The sequence below is a fragment of the Mustela nivalis genome, assembly GCF_964662115.1.
Source record: "Mustela nivalis genome assembly, chromosome: 7".
Classification (NCBI taxonomy): domain Eukaryota; kingdom Metazoa; phylum Chordata; class Mammalia; order Carnivora; family Mustelidae; genus Mustela; species Mustela nivalis.
Genome location: NC_139026.1, coordinates 133,143,350 through 133,169,261, shown reverse-complemented (window position 1 = coordinate 133,169,261; position 25,912 = coordinate 133,143,350). Strand labels below are relative to the sequence as shown.

The 25,912-nt window shown below is 42.2% G+C and overlaps 1 protein-coding gene and 1 long non-coding RNA gene across 3 annotated transcripts in view; one reads left to right on the top strand and one right to left on the bottom strand.

Annotated features, from left to right (window-relative positions):
* The window catches only part of LOC309869556, a 48,546-nt gene extending 25,467 nt beyond the window's left edge, over positions 1 to 23,079 (top strand). The window contains exon 4 of the long non-coding RNA XR_014314261.1: positions 22,840 to 23,079. This is a non-coding gene — a long non-coding RNA (uncharacterized lncRNA). The remainder of the gene's footprint in view (positions 1 to 22,839) is intronic.
* The window catches only part of GPR158 (G protein-coupled receptor 158), a 383,515-nt gene that overhangs the window by 318,679 nt on the left and 38,924 nt on the right, over positions 1 to 25,912 (bottom strand). For both annotated transcript variants that reach the window (XM_082740868.1, XM_082740867.1), the window contains one exon: positions 778 to 2,705. In XM_082740868.1, the coding sequence (XP_082596994.1) occupies positions 778 to 1,679 (902 nt within the window). In that variant the 5' untranslated portion in view covers positions 1,680 to 2,705. The remainder of the gene's footprint in view (positions 1 to 777; positions 2,706 to 25,912) is intronic.

Here is a 25,912-nt window from a genome sequence, read left to right as displayed (position 1 = left end):
CTCCCCCCCCCCCCCCCCAGATAACTCAGTCAGGTTCATTGATAAAATGTGTGACCAGGTGAAGGACTGGAGAGCCCTCAGGTATGCCTGACACCGAGAACAGGAGGAAGAGGGGAAGGGAAGGAGACTGGAGGGAGATGGTAGGAGGAGCACACTGACCTCACTGTCAAGTGTGGGTCCTGGAAACAGCTCTGCTGTGGAGACTGACTCACTGCTAAGGGGACAGAACTACAGAGGAGACTCGCTGTTTTAATCACACCCCCTCTGGTAACTGACTAACAGCAGACTGGTGTGCCGAACTACACACATAGGAAGCAGGAAGAGACTACCCCTAAGTGGCAGAAGCAAGGAACTCTGTCTTCTTGCTTCCTTTTCTCTCATCCCATCTTGGCCACTCTGCCTGGCGGCACACTCCCTCCAGCTTCCCTCCAATCACCTCCAGACGGGAACCCCCTCCCTGATCTCCTGAGGGTTGAAAAGAAGCCTCCGGCATCAGAGATTTCTCTCCACTCTGCCAAATGCTCCCCAATTCCCTGCCTCTTGCAGGGAAACTGATCTGAGAGAAGCTTTCACTGAGCTGACAGAGGTTAGGGCGCTTCTTGTCCCTAAGCACAGGCGCCTGTGAAAGGTGTCCCCCAGCCTGGGTCTCTGCTGTGAGTATGGGCGGCGTTAAGTGTCACAGCCAAGTGTTCCTTCCCCAACGCGAAACCGGAAGGAGGGTTTTGTTTTTGGGGTTTTTTTGTTTTGTTTTGTTTTTGCCTTTTTTCCACTCCCTACCTGAATTCCGGGACCAGGTTAGGCTGCAACCCGTAGAAAGCAGCGGAGAGAGTGACCAGCCACCCGGGCTTGTAACTCCCGTTCTCGCACTCCAGATAAGGCGGAGACCACTTGACGTGGCTCTTGTCCCCGCCAAGTCCGTCCCTGCGCCGCCAGCTATGGCCCAGGCTCCGGGGGCCCTGATTAGAGCCTCGGCGGTGTAAGTGGGTCCTCCACTTGCGCCGCAGGCCGTGGAACCACTCCGTCTCCAGCGTGGCGTTGGCCAAGTGATGTGCGGAGGAGGACAGATCTTGGAGCAGGATGCGACTCTCTTCGCGGGTGGCCTGGAGGAAAACCTGCGGGGCCGGCGCGGACAGCGACTCGGTGCTGAAGGTGATGGCTGCCCGGGAAATGCTGGGTTCGCCCTCCAGGAGACTCCGCACCAGTGCCTGGTACCACTCCAGGTCGTCCTGCAAGTTCTGCTCCCGCGACTTATTGCTCTGCAGCATCATGTTGAGGAAGTTAGTGGCGTGTGTCAGCGTGTCCAGCGCCCCGTGCAAGGAGGGATGGGAGCTGGCTAGGGCTGACGACTTCCCCGGCAGGCCCGCCAACTCGTAGCGGCCGGAGCAGTTGGCTCGCTTCAGCTGGTGGGAGTCCCCGGTGTAGAGGTAAGAGGCCACGTCCATGGGCACCTCCTCGGCGAGTTTCTGCGCCAAGATGGTGCCGTCGGTGGAGCGGCTCCAGGGAGCCGAGGGGTCCGAAGCAGAGGCTCGAGCCGGCTGCTGGGCGTGCTGCTTCAGCCTCAGAGTTCTCTCTCGAGAGGAATCCAGCCGTCCCGGAGGGTCGCGGCCGGTGCTAACAGTTCCCAATCCCAGATGAGCAAGCAGGAGGCAGAAGAGTAAGGGATAAGCCATGGCTCCCATCTGCTTCACAGAGACGAAAGGAGGTAACGGGAGACACTTTTTAAAATTTGTTCGTCAATTTATCAACAGTAAGACTTTTACTAGGAGTCGGCCGCCTTCTCCAAATGGCACCCAGTCGAAAGGGACTTCAAAATAAGAATGTTTCGGAATTGGCCCGGCTGGCTGAGCTACCGTCACAGGAAATCAAATCACCTGTGGCAACGCTGGCTGCACCCGCTCCATAATGGGTCGGCTCGGGATTACGCACCTCACAGCCTTGAGCCGAACAGGTTACATCCCCTCTCGCTCCCGGCGGCTATAGTTAGCCTGCTTACGTCTTTCTGCTCAGCAGCTTCCACCGCCGCGCTCATTGAGGTGTGTTCGAGAGCTGCTGCTGCTGCTGCCGCGGCGGCCGCCAAAGACGCTGCTCCATCATCTCACCCGTGGCAGGTCGTTCCCGCCTCCCGGCTCTGGCTCCTCCTCGTTCGCTTCGCCGGGAGGCGCGGAGCGCGCGCACACAGATCCGCACCGCGAGCGCAGGACTGAGTCCCAAAGAGCGGAGATTCCTTTTAAGACGTGGTCTCTCTGGAGTTTATAGGACCAGGCAACTGGTTCATGGGAGCCCTCAGGTTTGGCCACGAACCACACTCCTGCCTCCCCCTGCTCCGGAGGAAAGCCTGTTTAAAGAGGCAGCTTGGCCGCAACCAAACCCTTGAGGGGCGGCTTCAAGCCGTCTTCTTCCCTGTTTGGTCGGCTCCTCTGTCAATCAGCCGACTGCCATTTGTTGGGCTGGGGCGGGAGCTGTCCAGTGCTGAACCCGAGGCGGCACGGAGGAGGCGCAGGAGGAGGCGGTGGCTCGGGATGCAGCAGCACGGAGTCCTTTCACCCACTCGCGTTCCCTGATGACTCGGAAACCTGAGGGGGTGGGGTGGGCGGGAGTGAGGGAGAAGCAGAGCGTTTGTGGCTCAGAGCGAAGGAAACTTGGACGTACTGAGGAGGAGGGTGTTGGCGTCTTGCATGCTTAGCTAAATCAGCCTTTTCTTTTGCCTGGAAAAGAGGGAGAAAGGAGTTTTCATTCCTGACTTAAATCGAAGGGGGGGTGGGGACGTAGGATGGAGACGTGTCCTCCCGAGCATCTGCTCATTTTAGGCAAATTATCAAATCCTCCTCCTTATTGTCGGTTAAAGAAATAATTAAAAGCTACTTGCAAGGTCTTAGCTATGAGGGAGTAGTGGAGACATCTACCGGCTGAGCTTCGAGAGAAAAAAAAAAATGCTGTATTTAAGGAACCTTTGCCTGAAAGGGGGCCAGGACAGAGGGGATGTGAAAGTGTATGCAAATGAGTCTGTGACGGAGAGACATGTGCCAGAGGTGGGACTCAGATGTGAGAGAATGAGAATGACTGAGTCTGTGTTGACTGAACAGGGAAGTCATTCTGACTGGGAGTTTTTAGAGTTAATAGATATGAGAACCAAGACATCGAGTTAACTACAGGTTGGGATACTCCAGCAAAAGAAATAAGAGATACGGAATAATATTATGTATAATAATAATAATAATAAGCTGAATAATATGTGAACCCCCCCATTACTGGGAAATCCCTCAACAGAGTCTAATTGTTTTATTTGAAATTTTAGGGATGTCTTCTGGTACTCAGAAAATACTAATTACTACTGGATATGTAATATTTTATGAATCTCTACTTCCCACAGGCATCTCTGTTTTCAAATTCCCCAAGAAAGACAGATAATCCCAAATTTACTTCAGTTCCTAACCAACAAAAATGGCAATAATGGCATTCTGGGATCACACTGCTTAGATTTACTTTATCATTTCATTTCATCCTCCCTATTGAGAGCAGTGAAATGTAAGTTCCAAAGGGGAAAAAAAAAGTTGTCTGTATTGGTCACTGTAAAGGCGCCTGGGGTGGCTCAGTCGCTAAGCATCTGCCTTCGACACAGGTCATGATCCCAGGGTCCTGGGATCAAGCCCCCGCATCAGGCTCCCTGCTCAGCGGGAAGCCTGCTTCTCCCTCTCCCACTCCCCCAGCTTGTGTTCTCTCCCTCGCTGTCTCTTTGTCAAATAAATAAATATCATCTATATTGGTCACTGTAGTATCCTGAGCACTTAGAACTCACAGAACTGCCTAGTACATAGTAGGTTCTCACTAAATATTTGATAAGTTAATGAATGAACCAGAAGATTGTAATGATAAAGCTAATTATTTCTAAATCCACATGCTTACCTAAGAAGAAAAGTTTGCCTAATAGGTCAGTGACAAGGACTTTTCGAATGAGACCAAGTAACAAGTTTTCCAAACTATAGCACATGATCGCCAAGTGAAATTGTATACTTATGCAAAGAATGCTTACTAGATTTATACTTATTTACAAGTAGATTTCATGTTCATATCCGACTTCTGTTTAAAATTTGCCTTGCAGTGTATACTCCTTTGCTAAATAAATGCCATCCTGGTTTAATGCTCTACTGTAGCGAACATGGCAGTAGTAACAGGAGTTTCTATTTGCTTAATTTATCAGAGTATATAATAAGATCTTCAATCTATATAGCAAGCTAAGAATTTAAATGTAATTTCCTCATTACTTGATATTCTTAGAAAACATATAAAATTTATTAACAGTTCTTTAAAATTGTCCAGTATGGGATTTTTTTAAAAAGAGGATATAATTTTATTAGTATGCCCTTCTATAAGTAATTCAATGACTGAACATAATAAAAGATTTGGATTCTGGTACCAGCATTCTCCTAAACAAGATTTATGATCACTGGCAGACATTTAAAGTTTCCAGGCCTTAGGACACAAATTGGTCTTCATGACTTAACACTGAAGGAATACTGAATGGACCTAAGCCACTCTCCAGAGGTGCCAGCCCTCCCCTAGCTAACATTTGTCAAGAGAAGAGCACACTATGAGAGGCTTTTGGAATTTTAGCATTCCCTTCAGTGGCTTACCCTCAGTCTATACTGTCAAATAATTGAGGTAGACTAGTTGGGTCTAGAACAACGCCAAAAATAGAAATATAATGTGAGCTACAAATGTGATTCATACATATAATCTTAAATGTTCCAGTAGCACATTTAAAAAGTAAAAAAAAAAAAGTAAAATTAATTTTAATAATGTATTTTATTTGGCCCAGTATATCCAAAATAATATTTCAATAAGTAAAGAATTTAACAATTATTAGTGAGATATTTTACATTTTTATACAAAATATTCAAAATCCAATGTATATTTTACACCTACAACACAAGGCATTTCCCACTAGCGACATCTCCAGTGTGGCCAGAAGCTACCATAGAATACAGGCTCAATCAAGAAGATAGCACATTGTGGTCTTGAATGTTCTAGAAACCTAAGTACACACAAGATTGAGATAAGGAGTCCTGGTCCATTTAATAGGTCTGGAGTCAAGGTAGCTGAGTAGTAGACAACCCTTTGTCAATGTCAGCATCCATCAATGAAGGAAATAATCCAGAAGAGGTTTTTATAAGAGACCAAGATTTAACACATCCTCTAAACAAATTACAAGATTCCACACCAACTCACAAAGACATATTTATTCAACAAATGCTGATTGAACCTCTACTCCATATCGGGCATTAGGGTTGCTATTGGGGCAAACTAAACACATCTTCTGCACAATAGACACATGGATCTTACAATCAACTGTGTAGAGACAGACATAATAAAAAGAGAAAACAAACTTAAAAAAATTACATATAGTGGTAAGTGCCGTGAAGAAATAAACACTGTAGAGATCCAAAGGGACACATGCATCTGAATGTTTATGGCAGCAATGTCCACAGTAGCCAAACTATGGAAAGAACCTAGATGCCCATCAACAGATGAATGGATAAAGAAGACGTGGTGTATACATACAATGGAATACTATGCAGTCATCAAAAGAAATTAAATCTTGCCATTTGCAACGATGTGGATGGAACTAGAGGGTATTATGGTGAGCAAAATAAGTCAATCAGAGAAAGACAATTATCATATGATCTCCCTGATATGAAGAATTTGAGAGGCAACGTGGAGGGTTTGGGGGGTAGGGAAGGAAAAAATGAAACAAGATGGGATTGGGAGGGAGACAAACCATAAGAGACTCTTAATCTCACAAAACAAACTGAGGGTTGCTGGGGGGAGGGGCGTAGGGCAAGGGTGGTTGGGTTATGGATATTGGGGAAGGGTATGTGCTATGGTGAGTGCTGTGAAGTGTGTAAACCTGGCGATTCACAGACCTGTACCCCTGGGGCTAATAATCCATTATATGTTAATAAAAATAATTTTTTTAAAATAAACACTGTAGAGTGATAAATACTGCAGTGTATGGAGACAGGGACCTTCCTATATAAAGAGATAAAGAAAAGAAAGACTTCTGTGAAAAGGTAACAATTGAGCTGAGACTTCCAAGAATGAGGAGCAGTTAGCCAGGGGGTAGATAGTAATGAACTAGCTAAAGACAAGATGGAAAGAAACATAGAGAGTAATATATGAGTCCACTAAGACTACAAATATTCCATTCTTAACAGGAAAGAGGTCTGGAAGAAAATAACTTCAATAACCTAAAGTTCATATATAATATGACAAGTACAAACAATTGAGACAAAAAGAAAATCATTTTATATAGTAATCAAGTGATTCTGGCATGAATAGCACCCACCCCACCCCCACCACCAATTAAGTGAAAATAATTTGTATATATAGATAAATACCCCTGTGTGGCCTCAAAATTAAGCATGAAATTGTCGAAACAGATGTGGATACCACATAGGAGTTTGACCGTAATAGAACAATGCATACAAGACCTGTCGGCCCTCCGCAAAAAGGGCCAAAGCTTTTCATCACAGCCTGAGAAGCCAGTCTAATTGCCTGAGAATGGCTTAATGTGGACTGATGAAAAAGCAATATGCAATGGAGTCATGAGTTATTGGTTGTCATATGACTAATTTATCAATATTATAAAAAAGATGTGATGTCTGCATATCTTGTGTGTGTGTGTGTGCGTGTGAGATGTTTGCATATCTTCAAGAAAAAGAAATTAAGGGAGGTCAAAAACTGCTGAGACCAGATTTTTATGTGAGCAGTGTATGTAGTTATTTTTAAAAATTTAAGTGCAGCTTTAAATCATTTAAATTAGCAAGGATTAGGACAGTGGGATATGGTGAAAGGACACTACATTGGCAGTTGGGAGACCAACATCTACTCTTGGCTCTGCCATCATCCAGTCACATGACTTTTAACAATTTCCTCAACCTCTCCGAGCCCTTCTGCTTCATCCGTACCATAAAAGTGATGTGTTAGGGGCGCCTGGGTGGCTCAGTAGGTTAAAGCCTCTGCCTTCGGCTCAGGTCATGATCCCAGGGTTCTGGGATCGAGCCCCGCATCTGGCTTTCTGCTCAGCGGGGAGCCCGCCGCCTCCTCTCTCTCCCTCTCTCTCTCTCTCTCTCTCTGCCTGCCTCTGCCTTCTTGTGATCTCTCTCTGTCAAATAAATAAAATCTTTAAAAAAAAAAAAAAGAGTGATGTGTTAGATACACCCACAACCAGAACGATTGCAGCCGAGCAACAGATCATGGGCCAGTTGTATTTTCCAAGAACTTGTCATCCTTAATAGTTCTAGATTTACAGGGTAAAAGTTATTTTCAGATTAAATAATGATGGACCTCAATACACAAAGTGGCAAACCCCAGTCAGATTCCTGATAAAGGAAATAACACTACAAAGGGACGGCACAGTCTGTCGATGTGACACAAATTCAGAAATTCAATTCTTATTCCTGGTCTTACCGAGATTCTGGATTTCCCTAAACATATGCCACCCTGTGCCCCATGTGCCCATTTGCAAAATGGTCATGGTCTTTGTTCTCCAAGAGCAGTAGTTTTGAAATTTCTGGGTATAGTAGTATCACTAGAGAATTCTGAATACCACTGTGGATCTGGGGAAGACTTGAGAATCTGCATTTTAATAAGCACAACAGCTGATCTTGTTGCAAATGGTCCACGGAGCGCATGCTGAGAAATACTGCCTTGAGCCATGGAAAATAACTCTAAGCCATTGGGGAAGAAGAACTCCTGTGAAACGCAAAGCCTTGTTATTAATTGTGAAATAAAGCCTATGAATAACAATGAAATTAACATCAATAAAGAATATTTTTTATTAATATTAACATCATCATCATCATCATCATCCGAACATTTATAGAACACAGTAACCAGGCATTGTACTACGGATCTGACAGGGGTGAGCTCTTTTAGTCTTCCTTAGGGAACTGAGTTTGATACTGTTTCCATTTTACAGATGGGGAAACAAAACAAACAAAGAATTGCCCTAAGAAATGCAGCCGTCTGGTTCCAGAGATCATACTTTTAATCCCCAGTGGTTCTCACTGATGTGCACTAGATTCACCTGGAGAGCTTTTGTCAAAGCTCAAATCAGTGGCCATACCCGCCACAGAATTGCCAATTCAGTAGGTCTGGAGTAGAGCCTGAGAATTTGCATTCCTAACAAGTTCCCCAGTGATGCTGCTACTGCTGGTCCGGGAGTCACTCTTTGAGAACCACAGCTCTGCACGGTACTTCTCCTCAGTGTGATCTGTCACCTCCACCTGCTTCCCCTCTCCGTTGTATTTCACATGGGAAAAGAAGAAAGTCAACATGAATGGATGAAAATATGCCTGAAATCTGCTCAGGGGAAAAACAAAAACAAAAAAAAAAAAAACACAAAAAAACCCAACTCTCTGATTTTCTATTTCCGGCTTAGAAAGTTTACCCAAGATGTTTATGTTTTTTACTTCACAGTTTATTCTCATCTGCCTCCAGTTTACCCTTAAAACTCTTACTCCCTGTCAGCATCACTTCTAAAAACGCTCCTGTTCTTTCGGGAGTCATCTCCTCTTCTTTCCACTATAAAGTCATGACTTGGGCTGTTCTCTCTTTCCCAATAAAGTACATCTTTTTTAAGTACTGCTAAACAGTATCCGAGTCCCTGAGGCTTTGGCCCAAACTGGTAGTTTCCCCTAATCTTCCATGCCTCCATGCGCACAAAATGGTTCTGTAAACCTAAAGACATCTGAAGAACTGTCTGACCACAAGGGAAGAGAACACCAGGAAATGGCATTTATGTAGGAAAATCCTGAGTGTGTGAAGGCAAAGTATTTCCTTTAATGGCTTTCCAGGTCTCTGAACAAACATCCAACAATGCTGGAAAGAACTAGTACAGCATTTACAAAAAACAAACAAACAAACAAACAAAAACCACTAAATTACTGAAAGCCCAATTCTATTTAATAGAAGGATTGGCTCCCTTTCTCATTAAGAAGTAAGAACAACTCAAGAATTTGAAGCAAAATTTACGGGAAAAGGAGCTTTGTGGATTGAAAGAGATGGGAAATGGACTATTTTCTCTTTGCTGAGTTTTGTCTGCTTCCCTTCTTGGAGGGAAGCTCCCATGCCACAGCTATGTGTGTGTTATGATAGTCTATGATAGTGTTTTCATCAGCACATCACCTTGAGCATAACAAAGGTTTACTCCATGTCCAGTTTGGGACTTGGCTCTCCATCTTAATGCAGCAGGCTTTTGAAAGTTGGGAACTTCAAGTACCCAGGACCACATCCACAATGCATGTTGTAGACACATAAGAGATACGGACTGATGGCAATTCTCCACTGAAGAAGAGCAGAAACTTGTAAACCCAAACAACCTTATAAAGAACAAGTTTATCAAAAAGAAGACTCATACCCGTAAACACAGAGGACAAACTAATGGTTGCCACCAGGAAGGGGTTGGGGATGTGGGCGAAATGAATGAAGAGGAGTGGGAGATGGAGGCTCCCAGTTATGGAATGAATAAGTCACAGGAATAAAAGGCACAGCATGAGGAATATAATGAATGACATTATAATAGCATGGCATGGTGGCAATGGTAGCTTCCCTTGTGGTGAGCATAGAGCATGGCATGGTGGCAATGGTAGCTTCCCTTGTGGTGAGCATAGAGCATAATGTATAAAGAAGTCAAGTCATTATGTTGCACACCTGAAACTAATGTAACATTGTGCATCAACTACATTCAAATAAAAAAAAACTTAATAAAAAAAGAAGTTAAAAAAAAAACAAGTTTATAATAATATTATGTCACTTGTTAAAGTTTACCTATTTTTAAAAAGTTGGGAGAAGCTAATCCTGTAATGTTGATATTGTTGGAATTTCAGATACCTGGATTGTATGGGAAAAAATAAAATAAGGAGACCTAACACAAAAAGATATTCCAACAAAATGTAGTGGAAGAAGAAGAAGAAGAATATCGCTACACTTATTCTGAGGGAAATAACTTCAGGCTAAGATAATGACAAACCTAAGCATGAGTTCAGCACAAAACAGTCTTGCAAATGTCCCATATCACTGCTGTGATACAGAAGTCTGAATCCTGTGCCATATAAACATTGTTTCTAGTTGTCATTTTGAGGTATTCTTTGGAATAAATAGCCTCAAGGAAATTTTGCCTGGTCTTTACCAACAGCTCACTATTCAGACACGTAAGAATTTCAAAGAAATTTTGTCACAAGAAGCTTCCAGCTTCTTTTGTTCCCTGTGTCAATAAATGTTCTTCGGTAATGGGTCTGACTTCAAGTATACGTGGCCATCACGTATCACAGCGTCTGGGAAGAAATGGGTTCTTCGTGAGCACTCTGCAGAAATGAGTTCTTATATATTGCATAGAAAAAAGCAGACTAGAGAACAGAAGGCTAAAAAGAGAAACAATTTTCAAGAATCTGCTGTATCATGAGTACCAAATGTGACGGAAAGGAGCTGTTTCAACTGTTTGTTTTTGTATCTCAAGTCAGATATTCTAGAGAAAAAAGTTAAAATTTAATTAAATTCACGAAAGAAATAAGACTGTAACAAGAAAGCTTTTCTGAATGTCGAGGTTATCTTTAATTGAGATAGATTAACCAAGAACTGAAGCGAATCTCTTTCCTTGAAGAATAATTTGTGATCTTTGGTAGAAACTATATGCATGTAGCAAAAATGAGTTATACTTATTTATATTCCTCCTGGATTGGACAAACCAATAGATCATTGGGATCTATTTCTTCCCTACAGTTCTTTGATAGACTGAGATTACTGACAGACTCACGTAAGTGAGACTGTTAGGTCACAAACAGGAAAATTAGTACATACATATTTAACGCAAATACTTCTCTTAGCCATCAAAATCCTGTCCCTTTTTGCTACCATCCCTCTTGTACTGCATTACTCAACCTGGCATTCAAGACCATTTATAAATTTTAATTCCCCAACCCACCAGCCCGCCACTACCTTTTTGGAGTCCCTACATTTGGCCACAGCTATGCTGTTTACATTCTTCCTTTTCCAGTACTTTGCATACTCCAGTCCTATGCCTGCATTTATAAAAGCTAAACCTATTTATTGAGAAGACTTCTATGAATATGTCTCCTTTAAAGTCTTAAATACTACCAATTTCTGAATGCAAACTCCTCCTAGAAGGCATACGAATGGCTAAAGAGTGCATGAAAAGAGGCTCAACACCATTAGTTTTTAGAGAGTGAAAATTTAAACCACGAGGTACCATTACAGACCCACTGGAAGGAATATAATAAATAAAGCACATAATTAACAACTGTTGGTGAGGCTGGGAAAGAACAGGAGGCTTCCTGCATTGCTGGTGGGAATGGAAAGTGGCATGGTCACGTTGGAAAACAGATTAGCACTGTCTCAAAAAAGGGAAAAATAAACTACCATATGACCCAACAATTGTGCTCGTAGGTATTTACCCAAAAGACATGAAAGTACATGTCCACACAAAGACATGCACATGAATGTCCATTCATCATAGCCAAAATCTAGAAATGACCTACCAGTACATCAGCTTGTAAATGGATAGACACGATGTAGTACATCCATATAATAGAATGGTACATATACTATAGTACATATAATAGAGTGATACATCCACTGCCTGGGTGGGTCAGTGGGTTAAGCCTCTGCCTTTGGCTCCGGTCATGATCTCAGGGTCCTGGGATCGAGCCCCGTATCGGGCTCTGCTCAGCAAGGAACCTGCTTCCTCTCTCTGCCTGCCTCTCTGCCTACTTGTGATCTCTCTCTGCCAAATAAATAAATAAATAATATCTTTAAAAAAAAATAGAATACTCTTCAGCCATAAAAATGAGCAAACCTCTGACCCAGGCTTTGTCATGCATAAAGCTCAAAACATCACACTAAGTGAAAGCAACTAGACACAAGAGACTAGATATTGTGTTTATATGAAATGTCCAGAAAAGACAGATTTATAGAGAAAAAAGGTAGATTGTTGGTTGCCTGGGCCTGAAAATGGGAGCAAGAACCAGCAGTAAACTGGCATAGGGGATGAAAATGCCCTGAAACTGGTGGTAATAGCTGTAGCACTAGTACCTTACTTGAAATCATTGAACTGTGCACTTAAGTGCGTGATATGTAAAATGTACTTCAGTAACATTTGTTTAAAGGGAAAAAAAAAAAAAGAACTACTAATTCTAGTATTCTCCATAATTAACCTGATTTTCTAGAATCATCCTTTGAGTCTACCTAGTATCATCTTAGTTCGTATGAACCCATTTCGTATTAAATGATATTACATTTGCTGATTTAATGTTATTTCTAAACATTAATCTGGACAATTGAAGAAGTTTGGGGTAGCTTCCTCATCTGAATTATTTATGATTTTATTTTATTTAACATTAAAAAAATATCTGTTGGGTATTGGGGCATGGGGGGCCACTATGTGCTAGACACCATTCTAGAAAAAAGTGATACTGCAGTAAACAAATCAAGTCTCTGTCATCACAGGGCCTACATTCCAGAAAGGAGACCAATAATAAACAAATGAAAAATAATATAATGTAATTGTATAATAAGTATAATTTTATAGTAAGTATTATAAGGAAAAGTAAAGTAGGATAAGGAGTTATAGAGAGATTGTTGGTCAGGGAAAGCACCTGATTAAGTGGCACTGAGTAGAAATATGAATGATGGGAAGGTGTGATACATGGAAAGACTCAGAGGAACAAATTTCCCAACTGAATATAAGGATCACGAAAGCCCTCCAAGAGGATCAAATCTGGTCTGCCCAGAAAGAGCAAAAATGACTGCAGACAGAGACTTAAGAAAGAGCTGGGGGGTGAGGCAGAGAGAAGGCAACGCTCAAATCACATAGTGCTTTGGGGGACTATTACAATGAGTTCTGATTTTATTGTAAGGACAATGGGAAGTCATGAGGATTTGACAGGAAAGACAAAATCCTGGGGACTGCTATGCAGACTGAAGGAGGAGGGTATGAGCGGAATCACAGAGACAAGGTAGGAAGCTACTGCAATAGTCAAAATATGAGAGTATGGTGGTTTGGACTGGAAGTAGACAGGGACAGCAGAATGATAATGGTCAAAATGGTTAAAAACTGTTGAATTCAGGACTGTAATCTTCTGAAGATTCTTCTGAAATCAGAACAGGTGAATCTTCTGAAAACAGAACAGGTGAATTATTAATGTTGCCCATTAATAGCCTGTGTTAGATGCAAAGAAGACTTTCTTTCTTTCTGTTTTTTTTAAGTAAGATTTTCTTAATGGAGGAATGTTAACATATAAAACCATTTGTGCCAACTCCATTTGAGAGTAGAATCCTAAATTTAGATTTAAAAGTATTTATTTTTTGAAAAATCACTCTTCCTACTTATTCTTAGAAAGTACTTTTATCCCAATTGAAAAATGAGCAGAAGACATGATCAGAAATTTCAAAGCAAAAGAAACTTATGTAGCCAGTTAACATATGAATCCCATTAGTGAGTATGGAAATGCAAATCAAAACACAATGAGGTACAAATTAAATCCACAAAAATTAAAAAGTCCAAAAAGGCAAGTTATTGGATATGGAGAGGATGGAAGAGATGTGAATTTCCAAGATCTCTTATGCAGTGTTGCTGGAAATGTAAATTCGTAGGACTGTTTTTGGAAAACAATTTAGCATCACCTTGTAATGTCAACATTCACCTACTCTATGATCTAGCACTTCCACTCTTGATATAGACACAAAAGAAATTCTGGCACATGTATGCCTTGTGATATGCACAAGAATGTTAATAACATTACTGTTTAAATAGTTAAAACCCTTGAAAAGCTTAAATGCTCATCAACAGAACAGGTGAATTAACTGTGGTCTGTTCACACAGATGAAAGCAAGGACCTTATGAACACAGGATTCAGAGAGATGGCTGAGCACTTTGGGTGCGGTGAGGTATGAGAAGGGCACTGGGTGCTAGGCTCAAGAACACCCAGGCTTATCTAAAATAATTAAACTAGGGGCACCTGTGTGGCTCAGTGGGTTAAGCCTCTGCCTTTGGCTCAGGTCGTGATCCCATGATCCCTGGGATCGAGTCCTGCATTGGGCTCTCTGCTCAGCAGGGAGTCTGCTTCCCTCTCTCTCTCTGTCTGCCTCTCTGCCTACTTGTGATCTCTGTCTGTCCCACAAATAAATAAATAAAACTTAAAAAAATAAAATAATTAAACTAGATAGATCACATATTGGTCAATGATGAAAGGGTATTGAACAAAGGATTATGCCAAATCCAAGGTCCTGGAGTCAATCAAAGGAACAAAAGAAAGGAAAGGGAAGGGAACAGAAAGGGTGGGAATCACTATGAACTGCCCTACTTCTATAGCCCAGTCCCCAAATGAATGACCCTCACGAGCCGTAAGAAACTCTCATCCTTTGCAAATCATCGAGGTGACAAATCCAGCAAAGCAATGGTGTGAATGTTTCAGTCGGTGCCAACGTTTCACTCCTCCAGACTAACACAGCCCGCTTTTGTTCCCAATGCCAAAAATCCACTGGTGGCAAGTCTCGGTGCTCAGACAGGCCTCCTGATTTGAAATCGGGCAGGGTTTTCAGGGCCTGCCTTCAAGTAGACCTGCGTATTAATTAAGGTTGTTATTCACACTCTGCTGAGCCATCATCTTTGATGGCAGTCCACTTCAGGCTGAAGTTTGATTTTACTTTCTGAGGATCAAGTCCTTTCTTCCCTTCCCTATCTGTCTCTAAACGTGGAGCATCTGTATCCAGAGCACTATTTCTAGGCCTCCGATGTGTCTCCTCAAAGACTGGCTGACCCACTTTCCAGATGGAGCCAACATCATCCTCTATCTGATCCATAAATCATGAACAGAAGGCTGAGGAAATGAGAAGCTGTGTACCCACTGGGAGAGGAGCGAAGCTTCCAGCATGGGGTCTACAGCAAGATCACAGCCCCACAACCTAATTCTCCAGAAAGCCAGTTTTGATCAATGACAGAACAACCTGGTTCCAGATGAAATTATCCCAGATTTTTAAACATAAATGAACAGTCATATTGAAAGTCGGTAAGATTTACCACAGATTTAATCTGCCATATTTAATGCTAGGTAGTATGGTAATTAAGGCCCCTGAAACTAGGTAGCAATAGTAAGGCATTCACATATTTGACAATAATAGCTATTTCTGGGATTCCCTCGGACAAAAGATGGGAAAGAGAAAAGATAAAGTTTAGGAGCTCCTCTCCTGCCAGAAAGACATGGGCAGTGTTCCAGTCCTCCTTCCCTGGAAAGGATTTAAGGTGTGAGCTCAGGGAATAAGTACCTGAAACCAGGGAATAAGTACCTCCCCCAGTACTGGGCTCTTTAGTCCTCTTGGAAGAAGAAAATAGCCAGATACCCCCCCAGAGGCTGATTTCAGTGTTTACAAGTCAAAGTATCAGGTCAGATCTGTCTCTGATAATAAGTGGAGAGCAGCACTGTGGGGGGGGGAGGGGCTTTCTTTAAGCATCAGGAAACTGTGGGAAGCAGGCTGCTTTCTAGAGAGAGATGGTGAAGACAGCTAGATCCATAAGCAAAACAGCCGTATTTTCAGTAGAATGAGATAACATTGAGTACTGATAATTTCTTAAAACTACACATCTTACTACTTAACTCATTCCCAAGTAAGTTAGGAATAAAGGTGAGAAAGAACACCTAAATACAGGCAGAGAATTCTAGACTTCTTACAACTATTTCTTCATCGTCAACACATTCGTCTTTAAAATTGACCTGGGAGACATGCAAAGGGTTAGTTCTCAGAAAAAGATGGCCAGGAACTGCATTATTTATACCCAAAGATATAGATGTAGTGAAAAGAAGGGCCATATGAACCCCAGTGTTCACAGGAACAAAACAGTCTCCAAACCGTGGAAAGATCCAAGATGCCCTTCAACAGATGAATGGATAAAGAGGATGTGGTCCATATACACAATGGAGTATTATGCCTCCATCAGAAAGGATGAATACCCAACTTTTGCAGCAACATGGATGGGACTGGAGGAGATTATGCTGAGTGAAATAAGTCAAGCAGAGAGAGTCAATTATCATATGGTTTCACTTACTCGTGGAGCACAAGGAATAACATGGAGGATATTGGGAGATGGAGAGAGGAAGTGAGTTGGGGGAAATCAGAGTGGGAGACTAACCATGAGAGAAATGTGGACTCTGAGAAACAAACTGAGGGTTTTGGAGGGGAGAGGGTGGGGGGATGGGTGAGCCTGGTGGTGGGTATTAAGGGGGGGCATGTAGTGCATGGAGCACTGGGTGTGGTGCGTAAACAATGAATCTTTGAACACTGAAAAAATAAAATAAATTTAAAAAACAAAACAAAAGATGGCCAGGAAAAGGGCTCTACATTGCCAAATGACTTCTGAATTGGGGAATTCTTAAAAACCAGGACAGAGACAGAGTTTCCTACAAATTATGAGGCTGCTTTTGCCTCCAGTTCACTGGTTTTGTTATTACGGCATCTATTCCGGAAGCTGGGTTTACCCATCCTCACGCCCACTCCCTCTCAGGATGAGGGCAGACTTGGAACCAGAACCAGGAGAGAACTGAGCTGCTGTGCGAAGGGGTAGATTTTTTTTAAGCATGAAGAGTGAAGAGGATTAAAAAAAAAAAAAATTCCTGTCTCTGCGTAATGTACCCACCTAAATTTCTTTTTTAGATTCTTCTTCCTTATTTAAACTTGTCATTTGAGGAGCTGAAGAAAAAAATATGGGCCCAGGATCTCCCTCTCAGTGAGAGAAGTGCCTCCTCCTCTCCCACAACATCCTCACCAAAACAAATCAATTACAATAGTTTCCAATCAAAAGTCAGGAAGAAATCAGAGGGGAGATGGAAGGGAAGTAACGTTGACTAGGTGGATAAGCCTGGCCACTCTAGATCTTTCTAAGATCTCTAAGTTATCTCTCATTAGCTCTCCATTCCTGGTTGTGTTTGACTCCTGTGGGGTTTATTCCCCTCTTACTACAGGAATGGTAAGGCATTAAAGTTTACGGTGGGATCCAAGAGGGAAATGGCCATGCAACAGCCTGGAAGCCTTCAGGCTCTGTTCCAAGTCATAAGAATGGAAGAAGTCCTTGCATGAGATCAGAAGAGCCACGTGTGCATGAAGGTCAAAGTTCTGAAGTAACAATGAGTATGTAGGACTTGGGGGGTTTTCCTTCCTACACGGGTAGTCCCCTGAGGAACCTCCTTCATTTGGGCTGAATTTACAGATTCTGGCCATGACCACATTCTCTGTGACCAAAACTGACTAATATCTCCCATTGCCATCAGACAGCTCTGAGGTGGCAGACAAGAGCACCATCTGTGACTAAGCCAGACGTGTGTCCTATGGGTCTGAGCTGGGCAGATCTCCCTTGGCAACTCAGAAATGCCTCAGGGGAAACAGCAACCCTGTAAGGTCGCAGGAGTAGGCAGCGATCTGCAGGCCTCCATCCTGAACCCTTAGTTCTGCTCCTCTCCTACACCAAGAGAGCCCTTTCTTGAGATGTGACCGTTGGGAAACAAGAGTCAAGCCGCTAATCACCTAGGTTTTGAAACTCCAAAGCTTTTTTGGTTTTGGTTTTGGTTTTAGTATCGTCCCAAGAAAGAGTCTTTATAAACTCAGATGTAGGGTGCCTGGGTGGCTCAGTGGGTTAAGCCACTGCTTTCAGCTCAGGTCATGATCCCAGGGTCCTGGGATTGAGTCCCACATCGGGCTCTCTGCTCAGCAGGGAGCCTGCTTCCTCCTCTTTCTCTGTGCCTGCCTCTCTGCCTACATGTAATATCTCTCTGTCAAATAAATAAATAAAATCTTTAAAAAAAAAAAAACTCAGATGTAAATGGAATGTGGCTTTCCAATATTTTAGGAAACTAATTTTTACTCCAATATTTCATCTCAATTCTAAATTCAGCCTCAGACATTCGAGAAAGACCTACCAGTCTCCCACAGCAGACTGGACCTGGGTTCCAAGGCTTCACACAGTGACACACTGTGGGGCCTTTGTCTTCAGTCGTCTGTTCACTCCACCTACCACCGAGGTACCCACTGTCCCAGACCCAGTGGCTCTCTGACACGTGCCAGAACATACATGGGTCGCGGGAATCTCTGCACCTTGCAGAGCTGAGCTCTGATGCCAGGATGAGCAAAACAAAACAAAATTAAAAATAGGCTGACAAAAAATTAGGACATCCAGTTAAATTTGAATTTCAGATAAACAATACATAATTTTTTTCATGTACGTATGCTCTATGCTATTTTAGGACATACTTACACTAAAAAAATTATTCACTATGTGAATTTCAAATATAACTGGATGTCCTATATTTTATCTGGCAACCCTGTTACGATCCCCTCTGCCAATATTCCTCTCTGAGATCTCACTGCCTCACTGGGGTATCTCCAGTAAAAAGACCTGGGTCACTGTTGCTCTGGGATTATGAACTTTTTCTAATACTAGACCAGGGAGATTTTTTCTTCTGGGGAAATGCTGTTCTCATTGGGATTAAATTTTCTGAAACAAAGACTAGAACATTCTGCTGACGGTTCTGCTTTCTGTCACATACCTCCCCGAGGCAACGAATTATAGGCTACTCCCTTGACATGAAAATAGGGGAGAGGATTAGGTTCTCAAATTGTTTATCTGCACATCTTTTTTTTTTTTTTATCTTGTTTTCTCTCTCCACTCTTCCCTCTTCCTTTTATCTCTGCTTTCTTTTGCCAATATCAAAAGAAGCTGTTCGAAAAATACATTTTTATTTATGTCAAGAGATTGGGCAATTCTGACAATGTAAGAGATTTATTAAAGCACAGTAAGACTGTTAGAATCCCAGAAAGTTCAAGTACCTTAAAGCGCACATACAAAGGAATAGGCAGCTGCACATCTCTCAAAAATCATTTTTCTAAATTTACATTTCAAGACTGTAGAATTTTTTCAGTAGATGTATGATCCCATTCTAACTCAAAAGATAGGTTACTAAGAAAACACATTGCTGCCCAACAACTACATATACTTGTTTTAAAATATTTTTAATGTGCTTTATATGCACTTAATTGTTGACCAGATTATTTCAAGAAATTCTGGAATTCATACTAAGGAATGAATGAATGATATGACTGCATAAAAATGTTTGTAAAAAGATGCTCTTTGCAGCATTACTTATGAAAAGAAAAGACTAATTTAAGTGTTCTTCAATCAAATATTGCTTAAATAAAACGTACCTTATAAAAGGTAAAATAATTACCTACTATGGCTATTAAACCTGATATTTCATCCATCATTATATCAGAGTTCCTAAAGTAAGGAAAATAAGTTAAAAGAGGTTAAGAGTGGAAAAGAAGATATAAAATTGTAGGCATGTACGACAAAATTCAAAATAATCTACAGTTTAATTATTTGAATTAATAAACTAAGTTTCACAAGGTTGGCAGATACAAAGGCAATATGCAAAAATCAGTTGTATTTTATACCAATATAAATTTCCAGCAGCATCAGAAAAAGGAAAAAGATTTTTAAGGACTCTATGCAGAAAAGAGTAAAATACAATTTATTAAATTAGCCAAGATAATCTTGAAAAACAGCATGTCCCTAATATCAACACTCAGGATAAAGCTGCAGGAATTAAGATGCTGTGGTATTGGCTCACAGATTAACAAAGAGACCACTGGAATAGAACAGACTTCAAAAGGAGACCCACACATACAGTCACCTGGTCGATGACAAATTGTGGCACTGCAGCGACCTTTGTGGGAAGAGGACAATCTTTCCAACAAATGGTGCTGACTCAACTGTTCTACTCAGATTCACCTTCAGGACCGAGGCACTCATTCCTGGGTTGCTGGGGAAGTTGGCTGCTATTGGCTCTCAGGGGCATCTGTCTCTCTGGGATTTCCCCCTCAGTCAAAGAAAGCTGCTTTATCCAAGATTATACTCTCTCCTAGGGGGTATCCCACATCCAATGACTAGTGGATGCAAAGGTCCAAGTCCTGGCTCTTTCCTAGATTGGTCTCTGAAGGATCATTCCAATTCAAGAGCTCCCCTTGGGGCTAGCTTAGGTCTGGAAGGCAAATGTTTCACCCACAGACTAACATCTCCCTCCACCCAATCCTGCTTCCTCCGCTCCCTCTCAGGTTGTATCTGAGGGTTTTATCCCAGTAGAACTTCTGCACACAAATCTCAAATCCCCCAGGTTCAATATCCAGGCAATCGGACCTGGAACACGCTGGAAAAAAATTAACCTTGGCCCTACATCATACTTTACATGCAGTCAGTTCCAGGTGAGAGTATAACTGAATGAGAGTAGTAAAACATAAATTTTTTTCTTTTTTTTTTTTTAAAGATTTTATTTATTTATTTGACAGAGAGCGATTATAAGTAGGCAGAGAGGCAGGCATTGGGGGTGGGGTGCGGGGAGGGGGAGGAAGCAGGGTCCCCGCCGAGGAGGGAGCCCAATGCGGGGCTTGATCCCAGGATTCTGGGATCATGACCTGAGCCGAAGGCAGAGGCTTAACCCACTGAGCCACCCAGGAGTCCCAAAACGTAAAATTTCTAAGAGAATTTCTAATATAACGAGCCTCCGCAAAAGCACTAACTATAAAGAAAGAGACTGATAATTGGACTGCCTTAAAATTAAGATCTTCTGTTTATCAGAGGATACCATTTAGAACAAAAAAGCAAGCCAGAGAGTAGAGGATATACACAATACCTATAGTCTACAAAGAGTTTGTATACGTAATACATTTAAAAAAGACTGAAAAATCAACATGCAGACAGCCCAATAGAAAAAAAGGGAAAGAGGTGCACCTGGGTGGCTCAGTGGGCTAAGCCTCTGCCTTGGGCTCAGGTCATGATCTCAGGGTCCTGGAATCAAGCCCCGAATCGGGCTCTCTGCTCATCAGGGAGCCTGCTTCCCTCTCTGTCTCTGCCAGCCTCTCTTCCTGCTTGTAATCTCTTTCTCAGTCTGTCAAATAAATAAATAAAATCCTCTACAAAAATTTAAATAAAACAAAAAAGGAAAGGGACTTGAACAGGTACTTTCTTCACAAAAGATATCCAAATGCCCAGCAAACATATGACAGGGAATTCAGACTTATTAGTACTCAGGAAAATGCAAATTAAAATCACAATAAAATTCTCACCTGAAACCCACAGAAACGGCAAGACTGAGAGTAGTAGCGAGTGTTGGTGAAGCTGTAGAGCGCCTGGGATTTTCAGATAGAGCTGGAGGACATTTGTATAACATAATCTAATAAAACGGAGCACGTGCCTTTGTATCCTTGTAGTAATATCCCCAACAGAAATGAGTGTTCACATATACCAAAACACTTGCACACAAACATCCGTAGCCGTATTATTCATAATAACAAAAAAATTGGAGTAGTCCAAATGCCTGTTAATTTTTATAGACAACGAAGAAAAAAAAGAAAGCAGTGAAAATATAGTCGAAATAGCTGAGGCACAATATGGAAATGACTGAAAAGCAATGAGCTTCTGCTGATGCAAAGCACTGAGAAATTGGGACAGTGTTGAGTAAGAGAATTGTAGGAGGAAATAAATTTAAAATTTTAGAAACAGTGTCTCAGACAGCTAAGGAATAATCGGTACTTGATTTATTTGTAGAAATTCATACAATTCCTTTCCTCTAACTCAAGTGTTACACACACACACACACACACACACACACAGCTTGTAAATAGAAACAAGCAGAATGCAGATAAGGTAGTAGATCCCTTATGTGAGGAGCTCCCTGTCAGATCTCTGCTCCTCTTAGTTGTGCAACGTAGTAGCAGCCATACTGTGTACACTGTGGGCACTACTACCACCAGTGGCACTGAGCAGCTTTCCTGGGTGGAGGCCTACGACAGTAAATTGTACATGTTAACCTGGTGGGGCTACAGTGTCCAGATATTTGGGCAAACATTGTGGGGGTTATTTGTGGGAGGGCGTTGTTTGCTTAAGAGGGATATTTAAATTAACCCACTCCCAGGAGAGCAGACTGCCCTTCCTGAGATGGGCAGGCTACATCCCAGCACTTGAAGGTCTTAATAAAACAAAAGACTAACCTCTCTGGAGAAAGAAGGAATTCTGTCAGCAGACTGCCTCTGGAGTCCATCTACAACTCCTCCTTGAGTCTCTGGCCTGCTGGCTTATTCCGACAGATTTTGGGCTCATCAAATTTCTATGGTTATGTGAGCCAATGCCTTAAAACAAATTCCTTAAAACAAATTTCTTGGGGCATCTGGGTGGCTTCATCAGCTAAGCGTCTGCCTTCATCCTGGGTCATGATCCCAGCGTCCTGGGATCGAGGCCCACATCGGTCTTCTGGCTCAAAGGAGAGTCTGCTTTTCCCCCTGGCCCTTCCGCCGCTCATGCTCTCTCTCTCCCTCTCTCTCACTCTCTTTCTCAAATTAAAAGAAAAAAAAATTATTAAAAAATAATAAAAATTTTTTAAAAAATGAAACAAATCTCTCTTCTCATAAAACTTTATATATATATATATATGTATATAAATATATACTTACATATGGAACATATGTATATATGTGATGTATACACACACACAAGTTCTTGGTTCTATTCTTCTGATAAAGCCTAATACAAGGTCTAATACTGGGAAAAATCAATTCCCTCACCTGGGTGAGCCTGGGATGAGTATTACTGGCTTCGCTGCATCCCTAGCCCTAAAGGCTGCCTGCCTGCTGTGTCAAGTTCATTTGTTCTTTCTGGAAATTCAGTCTTGAATGTACCCTCTCCTTCCGGTCTCTCAAACTCCCACCATTTCTTCTGTGTCTTCACAGGGACCAAATTGAAGACTATCTGCATTTTTTGCAAGACTCTGTATCTGTGCCAAGTTCCGGTGCCCTGCCGTGCTTTTATGTCTGCTCTGACAGCCTCCTGGCTGTCCTCTGAGCAGGCTTGTCTCATCTCCAGTGTCCCCTGACACTCCAGTTTCTTCATGCTCCTCGTCCTTCCTTGGGTTTTTATTCAACAGTTTGAAACTCTCTAAAAACAAAACCCTTCTATTTAATATTGAAGGCATCTCAGATTTCAATTTTGTTGTTGTTATTGTTGTTTTGTTTTGTGGATTAATAGAACCACATTCCCCAAGGTCAGCTCTGCTGGTGAGCCAGGCTGATATCTTAAGGTTACAGTTCCCTCCCTCTGGCTAGGTCCAAGAAATCCTTTCTGGTCATTAGGTTGATTCACTACCTGATCATTCTCTGGCCCAGAATCCCCCAAGGCCTTGTAAAAACATAGTCTGTGGTTCCCACTCCTGGAGTTTTGATTCATTAGGTCTGGGGTGGGGCCTGGGAATTTGAATTCCTAACAGGTCCTCAGGGGAGGCTGAGGCTGTGGAATCTGGACCCTTAATTCTGCCTCCTATGCCTGTTGATTCCCTTTAGTTCCTAAATCTTTTATAAATATCATCTCTGCTGGTCTAAGGTAAAACTCAGAGTGGGGAAGGGGAATGGGAACTCTATAACCTTCCTCTATAGGGACAGGCCAAGAATCTAGGGAATTCAATTCCAACATCACAACCTTTTTTTTTTTTTTTTTTCTTTTTTGGAGGACTGATAACGTTCTAAAGCAGTGGTAAGGGGTTAGAGAGATCAGTTTCTGTTCTCAAGAAACTGAACATCTAAAAAGGGGAAAGCCTAGAACATTGCCAGTACCCCAGGAATATTCCCCGGGCTCACCCTAGAGGTCAAGTTCAAGACTCACCCGCAGGGTCATACAAGGGCAGGGTCAGCAAGTTCACAATTCTGAGTGAATGCCTCCTCAAATTTTGTCCTCTGGGGACTTCACTCGCCTCCCCTGTTCTCAGCCCTGCCAAAGGTCAGAACAGAGACTTCCAGTAGCCCTGATGGATTCCAGTCTTTTCCTGCCCAAGTATATTCTCCACCAGAGAAGTCCACTTGGCCTGCAAGCTTGGTGGGCCAGAACTGCACATGCAATGCTCAACCACACATAAAGCTGGAAAAGGAGCCAAAAGCTCACGAAATCACCATGCAAAATTTATAGAGTAGAAAGAGCAGAAGGACTAAGGCTGATATTTGAGGCATGCAAGCATTTAAGAGATGGGATTTGGGGGGCACCTGGGTGGCTCAGCGGTTAAGCCTCTGCCTTCAGCTCAGGTCATGATCCCAGGGTCCTGGGATCAAGCCCTGCATCAGGCTCTCTGCTCAGCAGGGAGCCTGCTCCCCACCCCCCACTTCTCTCTCTGCCTGAATCTCTGCCTACCTGTGATTTCTCTCTGTCAAATAAATTAAAAAAAAAAAAAAAAAAAGAGATGGGATTTGGAAAGAGAGACTTGCAAGTTGTTGAGAAATGGGTAAGTGGAAAGAACCAATATAGTCTGAGATCTGCTTTGATGTCTGAATGAAGTAAGTGTGCAAGACACAGGACTTGCCTTCAAGAAGCTTCCAGGTTAACAGGGGAAATAAGATCCTCACTTGAAAAAATAAATATTCTCGCTCGAAGCACCCAATTAGTGTTGAGGATAGAATGTAAGAGAGAGGAATAAGCTAAAACTTGCCCTAACTTGAGCAATACAATCCTTAGTCTTTCCATGTAGAAAATGGTGAGAATGATATTGATCGCATAGGGTTTTTATGAAATTCTAGTAAGATAATTAAAGTCCTAAGGAAAGGTGCAGACCTATAGTAACCACTAAGTACCTTAGTATTTTTTATTGTAATTTCTGTGATGATGCTGTTATATGCTGGTTATGGACAAAGTTTAGGAGGCAGGAAGGAGATGTGAGGTGTACTCTTTGACAATGAGGAGTTGGGATGGTCAGGATTTAGAGTTAAATTCCCCTACATCTTGAGGCAAGATGCCTGAGCAAGGAGGAAGTCAGTAGTTGCCAAAATTTGGGGGCAAGTCAACAGATTGGTTTCTGTAGAGTATGTGCGGCTTGAGGAGAGAGACATGATTGTGGCCAAACTGAAATCTTGGAACAAGAAACTTGGGCTCTTCCCTAGAGTTCATCAAGAACTTCTGAGGATTTATGACCCAAAAATGACATAAATAAAATGGTCTTTTGGTGAGATTTATTTATAAATCTAAAATGGTAATAGGAGAAACGATGTCAGGTTGTTTGGTAACTTTTTTTAAAAAAAGATTTATTTATTTTAGAAAGAGAGAGAGCAGAGGGAGAAGGACAGAGCTAAATATGAGTCAATATGTTTTTTAAAATTCAAATAAATAATTGTCTCATGACCATGTGTAGCCCTAGGAGGAAGAAGCAGCATTTTGTTTTGTTTTGTCTTGTTTTGTTTCTTTTAATTTGACTCCTCAAGGGAAGCAGGGGGAGGAGGAATGCAAAATCCCTTATTAAGCCTTACAGGGCGATTCCTCCCCAGTACCTCCTGAAGCTTGTCATTTGCCAAGACAATCCTTGTTTATAGCTGTTGATCTTACATAATTTTTAAAAATTCCTCCATTTCATTCTCAAAAGTGCCCATGTTAGGGCAATAAACTATGTGATCACCTCGAACTCACCTTGCCAAAATGAGTCAGTCTGAAGAGAAGAAGGGTAGGAACAGAATGACCCACCCCCGTTCTTGCAGCCTATCCTATTGGGTGGCTGGCTTTGTAGTCACTGTTCCCTTCTGTCAGCATCTCCTACTTCCTTTTAGAACCCCCTTCAGGGCTGCGTAGTTTTTGTGGAAGCACCATTTCCAAGGCATTGCTTCAGACTTCCTCAAACGCTTTATTAAAAATCACCTCATGGCCCTGTTCTCCGAACCTAGCTGATGAGAAAAACTAATAGCTAAAAAGGGGCTAGATGTGCTACCTTCCCAGAGAGAATTTATGAATTTTAAAAGGACCTTAAGAGCCCTGACCAAAGGAATGACTAATGGAGGA